Consider the following 10,386-nt stretch of genomic DNA (forward strand, 5'->3'; position numbering starts at 1 on the left):
GAGAAGTTCGAAGTGCAACTGACGAAAACCCGCCGAGTGTCACTCTCCGACTGATTGTTATTCGTAGCCTTATGAAGTGGAATACAGTAAGGATAACAGTAAGAGAACGCTAGGGTCAGCCTTAAAAAGGTCATTTTCGAATTTCGCCCGGCTTACCCCCCAAATCGGTTCCACATAATTCAAAATGAATTCGTTAATTTTTTCAAATTTTTATCTCAACTCTAACCCGTGCCCCAAAAAGGTTGGATTCCATTCAACTCTTTCAGAGGTACACCCAACAGACACACGATAGTATGATAAACGTTGAGCAAGAGTATAAGCCATAAGTTAAGAAAACGTCGATCACGCACGGATAACACTCTTCATAATGTCCGCCACATAAACGTTATTTTTTACGTTTATTAACCGATTCTAATAGGTATTGTTGGAAGGTTTTTGAGACGGATATTTTTATGAGTGTAATATCAGTCATATTTATACGTTTTAAGTACGTCACTCCGATTCACGTATAATAGTCACCCGGTTGTTAATGTATATGGGATACGTGTCTTATACGTATCACATGAACGTCAAGACTATCACTGGATACGGGTAGATGAAAATTATTTTTTACCTTTGTCAACCTATTTTAACACGTACTGATAACACGCAAGGTTTTTCATCGCAAATCTATATTAAAACTGTGACGTGAAAAAAAACAGAGATCCGTGGAGAATTGATGATTTTAGATCGATTAGTAAAGCTAACGCATTATTTTGTTCTAAAACCTGGGCTCGAACCCCGTTCGCTCGCAATGATAGGATTACCTACTACGCTAAACTACGCTGTGGGAAACAACGACTTTATTTGATTCACAATACAATGTACGATCCACAAAGACATGACAAATAATACAGTCATTGAAAACTCATCAATAAGATTATAATTTCAGATCTCGCACTAACAATACAATTTTAAATATATTTACAAGAGCATTTACTTTTCAAATTTAGTAAATTGTTAGATATTCAGTAAATTTACAATGTGACTGTCTGAAATTGAAAATATGGGTACTTATTCGAGACTTAACTTGGTAATTCTTTGGGTATCGCTAAAATCTGATACTATTAAGTATTTTGTATAAAATTTTCACACGCACAATTTGAAGAGATTCACAGGTTGACTTAACGCATGGAGTAAATGAATTCTCTTGCATTAATCGCAAGTTTTTTCTCTCCGTGTAATTAGAAAACTAGGTAAGGCACTACAGAAATATCGATAACTTGTTCTTACTCATTGCAACTACTTTCACAGGGAGAACCAGTACTCCAGTTATAATCCCTGAGCTTCGAAGGATCTTTCACGTTCCTTTCCGTGACATATATTCGTATGTAGAAGAAGCTGGAAACTACAGGGTGCGACCAATTCAACATATTTCACACAAGTATAGCGAATGGCGTGAGGCCTTTGACAATCAAGTCTAGTGTCGGTGAACAAATTTGAATTCGGAGCTGGATCATCGCGTGAAAAAATAGCAATAAACATTGCACCTGCATGTGGGGCCCAATTTATGTAAATAAACGTACAACATCACTTAAAAAATTACGACAGTTGTGTAAATAACTATTTTGAGGTTCTACCATGCCTGTATTTATTACAGATTATACCAAGGACCTGTAGATTTTATATGAACCTGTCGATTGAACGGACATTTTTGTTTAGAAATCATGCGTTGCGGCGAGGGATACAAATATACTATCCAAAAACTGCTCCGATGTCAATCGAAACGACAGTGTTACAGGTGAAATCGACTTTTAAATTTATGCGAATATAAATGATTGTGCGCCAGGGAAGTCAAATCATTCTGACGCCATTACTCGTTTCCTGTGTTAGGCATGCTCGATAAATTACTTTTCTTCACAAGAACGCTGATGTCACCACATGTTTATCACTTTCTTGTATTGAGAATAATGACAACATGTCGTTATAACGAAACGATTGTGGCGCGATTTACTTATTTGCATATCCAAATTGCGCTCACAAATGTTCTCCACTTCCTTGAAACCAGTGGCCAATCCAAGGGGGGCACTAGGTGCGATTGACCAACCCCCTGCCCCATAAGCAACAAAAATTTGAAAATTTCAAACATTAGGAGACTTTCTCATACCAACTTTTTTATAGTAAATTTGTGTATCTTTAGTCCTTTTATAATTGAGTTAAGAATTATCAGTTTCATTGCAATAATATCGTTCACATAACACATAACATAACATTTTTAATCGGAGAACATTATTTATTTTTATACGTTTATAATATGTATACTAGTATCTGCGAATAGGCAATTTTCATGAGAGACAATTGAAAATGTATATAAATGAAAATATATTCATATGCAAGATATATGTATATGTATAAATGAATATATATTCATTTACAAAAATTCTTTTCACCACCCCGTCTGAACCTCCTGGATCCGCCCCTTTTGAAACCCAGATTTAAAGAGATTATCGTGCAATATGTATCAATGAGACGTTATTATTAGTTCGGACACTAGGACCAAGTATGTTATGATTCATTTTAGGGCAGAGAGATCGAATCGGAAAGTCAGACAAACCTTTACAAATCGTCACGCCTGATTCACACGTAAGCTTCTTGGACAAACAACGTTATTGGAGGTGCATCCGTACGTCAAGATGTAAATTTCTTATGATAATCAACTCCAGTAATAAAAAAAAAAAACGTTTCACCTGAAAACACAAATTATATTGCACTCGGGTATTGTTTTCATTCAAGGTGATATTTTTTCGTTTCGAAATGCATGGCTGCACGTAAGCAACTTATGAATATCCGTTCCTTGAATGATTGAATCATAAAATCAGCGAAATAGCGTGATGCTAAGACTGACGGCTCTATTTATGCATCAGGGGTATAATTATCACGCTTTCACATATCTATATGTATAACGTCAGGTACAGGTTTCGTGATATATCTAGACCGATCCCCCGAAGCAACCGCACGATATTAAACTTCAGGCGGACAATCACAGTCTGGGTGCAGATTTTCTCAACATCTTTAGTTTTCTTTTTTTTTCTTACGTCATCGTAGTTCATTGTTAAGTTTATTTCATAAATGCACCGTTTCATTTTTATTTTATGTCAGTTTCGGTAAACTTAGATTTTTAAATTCATTTCAGTTATCAGTAAAGAAATCTTTCCAACATTGTAATCGATTATTTGCGAAATATCAATTGCAGGCAAAGCGGCTTTCTTTGGTGCAGTTAAATAAATACCAATCGCATCAACAGATCTATTCGTGATCAGTTGTTAATTACCATGTGTCGTATAGGTAATCAGACATCAATCGTGATTGCTTTTGTACATTGTAGAGTGTAGACACTGAGTTTCTATCCTTCCAGGATTTCATCCTTTGCACAAAATGTCAAAACAGCTTCGTCACGTTTCATCAATTTCATACAGCAGTGTGCGTATAATGCATTATCTCTGAAGAATCGTGGACCCCTTGGCACATTTAAGCAATCTCAAATGACCATTTCAATCACCTTACGATAGCTTAGAAGGGATTCCGCAATGACACGGGATACGTTCGGAGCAACCCAAATTTAATCGTTCAATCAAGAGTAAGCATTATGAAAATTTCTCTAGTTACATTCTAGAAAAGTTCGTACGTGATATATGTATATGCATAGCTACAAGCATCAATGTTACAAATAATATGGAATCAACACTCACTGTCAGCCACGTAAAAGAGTCCGATTCTTTTGGAGCCTTTCAAATCAATTGTAAGATTATTTACGCACGTTGAAATTCGGCTGTAGATGAACTGCGATCACCAGAAAATTACCATAAGCCAACAACTCGTAGTAACGACCGTATCAGCCACAAAAAAATTCCGCAGATAGCTGTCAACAGGGTATAGTGAGCTATCTTGATCCTGGACAACGAAATAATAAATAATCAATAAAATCTTTGGCACAGCGATGAAGCATAACTAGAGACATAATATGTTGTTGTAAATCTGTTAAAAAATATCCGGAAATAGCGATTCAATATTCGAGTGATGGAATATCGTGAGAAATGGTTCGTACCTGGTGTACTTCGCTGCCGCTGCCGGTATAGTGTCCAAAGGATCCTTTGCAAGATATACACGGATACCACGAACATGACTGTAACTGTAATCTTCCCAGTTGAGGCCCTCCACGTTGAATTCGAATATACTCTGATCGGCGGAACTTAGTTTATCCCACAGTCGTAGGACATTGTTGTTATTGAACCGCCATTGTCGTAGCGTAAAATATTTGATCACAGTGCTGAACTTGTGAATCTTCTTGTACGCGTCCCATAATCTGTACCAAGTCAACGTAACAAATTGAACATCCATAGAATTTTGTAACCGATATTCTCGGCTCGCGATCTTGATTTACTCGTGACAACGCGTTCACACAGTGAGTACCAGTACACAAACTAAGTCTGTTTGGTTTACATGTATCAATTGAACAAGAAAAATTGTCGATAGTCTTGAAAACGTCCTGTTACATGATCATTGTCTGTCATCGATACGTAAACGAGACACGATTGTTTTATACGGTAAATTTCTTACACGGGTTTTCTTCCGGTGAGCCTAGCCAAGCTGTCGACAATGATAGCAGGAAGAAGGTGACAAAAAACCATGTAAACTTTGTGCAGCCAATTATACTTATTAAGTTTCAAGAAGCGAATCCATACGGTCGCCAAGGATGGTGTTTCCATACCCAATTCAGTAGTATACTTCATAAATTGTCCCCAGGTGATGGGTTTCTGGCAGGATGAAACGGAGTTATAAATCGGCACGTCTTCTACCTCCGGAACCATGACGTTAACCGCATTCTCGACGTTGATACATCTGAAACGACGAGCCTATTCAGCGAACGTTTTACTTACTCGAAGTAGACAGACGATGAGAAGTCTTACCGAGTTTTGGCGACATCCCAGGCCGCAACAATGATCGTGTTGACGACGTAGTCTGCGGGAATCATGTCGGCGACAAGTTCCGGGTCGCAGTGCAAAGTATGCAGCAACCCAACGGCAACACCGAGTACAATTCCGGTAGCACCATAGACGTTGTTTATCCAACCAGGCACAGGTTCTTTCGCTGTGGCGATTACTATCGATGGTCTTACCACGCACACTGGTAGATTATGACAGTTACGGCGAATACTGTCCTCGGCAATTACCTTAGTGAAAGCGTAGGTATTCGGCCATTTGCTCAGGAGCCTGCAACGTTTATTAATCAGCAATACGCCAAGGTTAAACTATACTGGACTCGACGAATTCGGTGGTCAGTGGATACTGGCGCAACCACGGTATCGTTCTATATCAATGATAATTTCGTTACGCAAATTAGTTAAAGAACGACGGTGCATTTTATGTCGAGAAATCGCAACGCTTACATGGGAACCAAGTGCTCCAGGGAAGCGTCATCTAGTATGTCCAACAAGTTGAATAGTTTGTCCCCATCTATTGGTGGTGGATAAAATTTTTCTTCGACCAGGTCTTGAACACAATTTGAGTAGGCAGTTGAGACGTAAACAAATGCCTGAAGCAAGTTAGCGGAAGATTAGAGCGTATGATGAAACGATGTTTTCTTTAATTACATTTACCGCATGACTATCCGGAAAATACTAAACTCTTCTAACGAAACCTATCTATTATCAAGTTCATATCAAATTAAACCGGTTTCCTGAATATTCAACAATTGCATAAACCACTTGTTTTTCGACATTGGTTCAAGGTAAAGATTTGGAACTGTGCGTTGGAAGAGATCACAATTCAACACAGCCTATTTTAAGGACCACCTTAATATACGTATTGCACACTGACCTTAAGATTCCTCATTTCCCGTGCGAGCGATAAGAGCTCGTTGGTCCCCCTAACGTTGACGTTGACGGCGACTCGCAAACTTTCGTCGAATCGCACAGTGGCTGCAGCATGTATCACGATGTGGGTAGTTCGAAGCAACTCTCTGTGCTCTTCGGACAAACCCAAGCCAACTTGTGATATATCGCCGTCGATCGGCACAACCTTTCGCGAATATCCAGGCTGCTCTTTTCTCAGCCGGTCGAACATCTGCGAATATCAAATCGTGTCGATTGTGCTCTCAGTCCTTTCAGTATTTTTTTTTTTTTTTTTCTCCGACATTTTATAGGAAAAATCTTGACGAAACTCACAGAGTCTTCGAAGAGCAGCTTGAGTCTCTCCTTAGGACTCAGTCCTTTTTTCGCTCGCAAGAGTATGAACAAACTTTTTACATCCGGACAGGAACTGAAAATTTTCTCTTAATAATTAACGACTATCTCAATCGGTTCATTTCGCAAAACAGTTCTGTTCCCTAGCCTAGTAGGTACAATGAAATAGTTGTTCCATATTCATCAGTAATACTAGGAAATTGCGCTTTCAGAATGAACGACGCGCAGATATGCTGTACGATTAAGATCTAAATTACGCTTTTTCATCTTGTCGTATCTGCAATTATTGACAAAGGTTCTAAAGTTCTGAAGTAAACGTGACGCACAAACTACAACGTAATTCAATTGATGTAAAGAAAGTGTTGATAAGTCCTAATACATATTAAGTATTCAGTTATTAGTCGATGCCAATATTCAAAACAGCTTTGCATCATGCTTTGAATTTTTATATAAGGATAATTCCAGCTGAGCTTTACCTACAATCGACCTCATCTGTTCAGATTCAGTTATAATTATTTTTTTGGAATTCTATTATAGCCTTCACGGAGGCTGAACTTTTTTCAGATTTGGTTAAATCAGAGGATTTGGAGTTACGATTATTTTTTTTTTAAACTGCCGTTTTTAACCAACGACATTTTTCAAACGGACGTTGCGCAACGACTTGAGATTTGATAGTGAAATGTAATAACAATAATATACTCAGTTCCATTCGAAGTTTAATAAAACAAATGATGAAAAAATTTACAACCTTCCCAAAAGTAATTTTTATCTTTACAACGAAGAAAAATTGATTTTTCGTCAAGCTTATCGTTTTGTTGACTTCAAACGATAATTTTGCACCGTTGTCTACGGCTGGATAAAACATTGTGCCGAAATTGATCACATCTGATTCATTACACTACGAACAAGCGCGCTGTACCAAATTATTCAAAGCCCTCCACAGCCGTTAGGATGATTTTCCAGCCATGGGTGTCTCACCTCAAAATGCTTGTCTAGACATCCCCTACACATCCTAGAAGTCCGTCCAGAATTAACACAAATACCCTGTATAGATTTATTTTATCTGGTAATATACAGATGGGAATAACTTTTTTCCTTTATCCGAGACGGGTTATTGATTCTTCAAAAAAATTCGGGCCAAATCAATCACGACGTACTTGTCGAGAAATCAATTTTTTTATTTGATAAGGAAACAAATCACCTTCGGAGGGGGGGGGGGGGGGGGAGGCTGTAGATTTTTGCACTATTATTATTTTCAGACTTCGAATCAAACTGAGTATTTTAATCGAATGAATATTTATCGTCAGACTCCTCGTTTTTGCGCTACATTCTCTTGAAAGATGTTATTTCTTAAATTCACTCGAAACGGATAGATTTAAAAAATCTGAAGAAAATTCAAAGTCTTCTTGCGAGCTGATATAATTCTGAAAAAAAATTTAGAACTGCATCCGAACAGATGAAGTCGAGCGTAGGTCGAGTAAAGAGAGCAGACTATTTTCGTTAGGCAATGATAATTATCGCAATAATTGCTCACCGTAATATTTTTTCTGCCAAAAGCCTTCCCAAAAAACCGGCACCCCCTGTGAGCAGGACATTACGGTTGGCGTAAAAACTTGCAACTTCTTGCGGACCTGAGATCTCCAGCGCAGGATCTGCCATCATGTCCTGAATATACGTAGCTTGTGACATTTTCAAGGATAATTTTCAACAAACTGAAACAAGAGACCCTCAACGTCGTCAATTGCAAAGTGTAAACTGATAAAAATGAATTATAATACATTGACTGATAGCTATAGTTAAATAAATATATACTGCAGGTATCGGTGTGCGTGGCGATCTTCATCACCGCCACGAAAGCTAATAGAAGTCGATCCAGGAACTCCCTAAAGTAAGATCTATGAACTGTATGTAAGATCTAAATTTATCCACATGCATTAATGACATTTCCAAAATGTGGATCACTATAACTCAGAATTGTAATATAAGCTTTCATTTACGGAATTCCTTCACTCTTTTTGCAGGTTTTACAGATCCAAAATTGTTATTTGCCTATACATAATATGATTCCATAAGAGTTAATACACCCTATGTGGCAATAAATTACATACAATGTGAAATCAAAAGCTGACTGACAATTTTTGATTCGAATTTAACGGTCAGCATCGCATAGGAATTTGAAATTCTCCGGCAATTACACCAGAAAAACAATTTCGTGCAAATCAGCAATGATAGGGAAGAAAAGTCTGTCTCACACTGACGAAGTTGCTATTTAAAAAACATCGATACTCAATATCGAATTCCAGACTTTTATCTAATTTTAAATGCCCGATGTTCTTAAAAAATCAAAAATGTTTCGTCTCCATAGTTTAAGATTCAGTGATTTTTAAAGCCGGACGGCCAAATCTATGTAATACTTGTTTTCGTTCAGTTTTAGAGCGTTTTAAAAAATATAATGTAATATTAATGTGATTTTCTTGACCTCGATAATGATGAATAAGTATTTTCTTGGACAGATGGTTTATTCTTGTGACAGATTATTGAAAATTTCGTTCTGAGGAGGGCCCCCACTCGGGTCGAAACGTCAACAAATTGCCTTTGTCTGTTGACCTGCATATCGAAGAAAATACTTATTCATAATGTAATATTACCTAATATTGGATTACCAATTGAAAGTGAGGAAATAATTACTTGTCTTCAAATACTATTTTATAGTCCCTTGGTACCACCGATTACCCTCAGGATCCCAAGAATTACTGCCACAGAGCGAACTTTGGCGGTGGTGCCACAAGTCAATGGCAGTTCATGTTCAAACCAAAAATGCTGTATCGTGATCCACCTGCAACTAGCACTAAACGCAGACAAGCTCTCTTTGACTTCTTGCAGTAATTTATTATTCTTTGGGGAAGAGGGGCTAGGGAGTAAGGAAGACTTGGACTTAATGCCTGGAAATAAATTACTCTGTTCAATGGCTATCGCCACTGGATTATTGAATAATTAATCGCGTATGCCATAAATTATTTCAGCACTATGCACTTCGGGATGCAAAGGTCAAACCTCGCTTGTTCGAAGCATTTACGTTTCCAGGAGGTATAGCAAAGCCAATAAACAGTTTTAGATAATTATTGAAATGCTTGGGGTAATTTCACAGACCTCCAAAGAATTTGGAAAATCCATCTGTAGACATGATCCATAATTCGATTTGAATCCTTAAGCAATGTTGGCGACACTTTAAAAACCATAATCTAATGTAGTCGAGAGACGGTAGTCTTGTGGTTTGAATTGTATGGCAAAGGCCACGTGAGACCTAGAAAAACCTAATTTTTTCAGATTGTCAAAAGCTTGCGTATACTGCCATGGAAGTTGAGTAAAATTTGTTTTTTCGAACGTTGAGGCCGGCACATTTTAAGCGCGTCGTTGTCAAATTGAAGGGAATTGAAATTTCCGTTGAAATGATTTAGTTGTTCTAAACCTAACTCATGCTGCCAATTTTTTGCTGCACTACTCGTGAAGTGTAAGTACACGTGCGCTGCCCTCTGAAGTTAATTCAATCTATCATTAGCATATGTTCCGATTATGGTAGTTTTGAAAACAATACCTCGATGCAGGCATAGCCGTTTTACAATTATTCATCAATATTCTATCAGTTGTCCTATAAACATACGATATCGTAGTAATATACCTGTGCGAAAATTCATGAAAGTATAATGATACGACGTGTAGCGAGATTAAGGAGTTAATTTTCCGATGGTGAAACGCAATTCCGTTGCACTTTGATCCACTATACGTTAGTCCGCTAATTTAGTTCATTGCACGTGGGGTAATGTTCATCAATGCCTTTCGCTTCCGGATACCATTTTTTGCTGCCTTTCCTTTACCTTTACATTCTCTCACGTGTAGAATCGAATTCACATTTTGTTTCAAATTGAAAAAAAGTTAGCCGGAATCGAAAGGCATTAATGAATATTACTGTACATACATATTATTGTATGAAGTTTCGTCGGAGATATTTCGTTCTATGTACCAATTTTCAAAATCCGACGGTAGTGTTTGGCGTCCATTCAGATCCTAGAATACCGAACCAACTAGTCTTGGGATGGCGGGATATGACACGCATCGATGAAAATGCGTGTCATCGATCCTTTGTCACTTAATGATGGAAACTTATA

The 10,386-nt window shown here is 37.7% G+C and overlaps 1 protein-coding gene across 5 annotated transcripts; it reads right to left on the reverse strand.

Moving 5' to 3' along the window:
- Positions 1 to 10: 10 nt before the first annotated feature.
- On the reverse strand, positions 11 to 10,364 carry LOC124301794 (fatty acyl-CoA reductase wat-like). 5 transcript variants are annotated; one of them, XR_006907559.1, is made up of 10 exons: positions 8,909 to 10,364; positions 7,755 to 7,932; positions 6,203 to 6,296; positions 5,856 to 6,101; positions 5,426 to 5,571; positions 4,947 to 5,249; positions 4,597 to 4,878; positions 4,085 to 4,342; positions 3,729 to 3,930; positions 11 to 2,726 (listed from the first exon to the last, which is right to left on the reverse strand). XR_006907559.1 is itself a non-coding variant. In XM_046757217.1 (9 exons), exons 2-9 carry the CDS (start codon positions 7,907 to 7,909, stop codon positions 3,837 to 3,839), a joined length of 1,578 nt encoding a protein of 525 aa, XP_046613173.1. In that variant the 5' UTR covers positions 7,910 to 7,932; positions 8,909 to 10,364; the 3' UTR covers positions 3,161 to 3,836. The 5 variants fall into 5 exon arrangements, 4 of the variants coding, with proteins under 4 accessions (XP_046613173.1, XP_046613174.1, XP_046613176.1 ...); XM_046757217.1 differs by lacking the exon at positions 11 to 2,726 and having other exon boundaries at positions 3,161 to 3,930; XM_046757218.1 differs by lacking the exon at positions 11 to 2,726 and having other exon boundaries at positions 3,161 to 3,930; positions 8,884 to 10,364.
- Positions 10,365 to 10,386: the final 22 nt, after the last annotated feature.

The sequence above is a fragment of the Neodiprion virginianus genome, chromosome 4 (genome assembly GCF_021901495.1).
Source record: "Neodiprion virginianus isolate iyNeoVirg1 chromosome 4, iyNeoVirg1.1, whole genome shotgun sequence".
Lineage (NCBI taxonomy): Eukaryota > Metazoa > Arthropoda > Insecta > Hymenoptera > Diprionidae > Neodiprion > Neodiprion virginianus.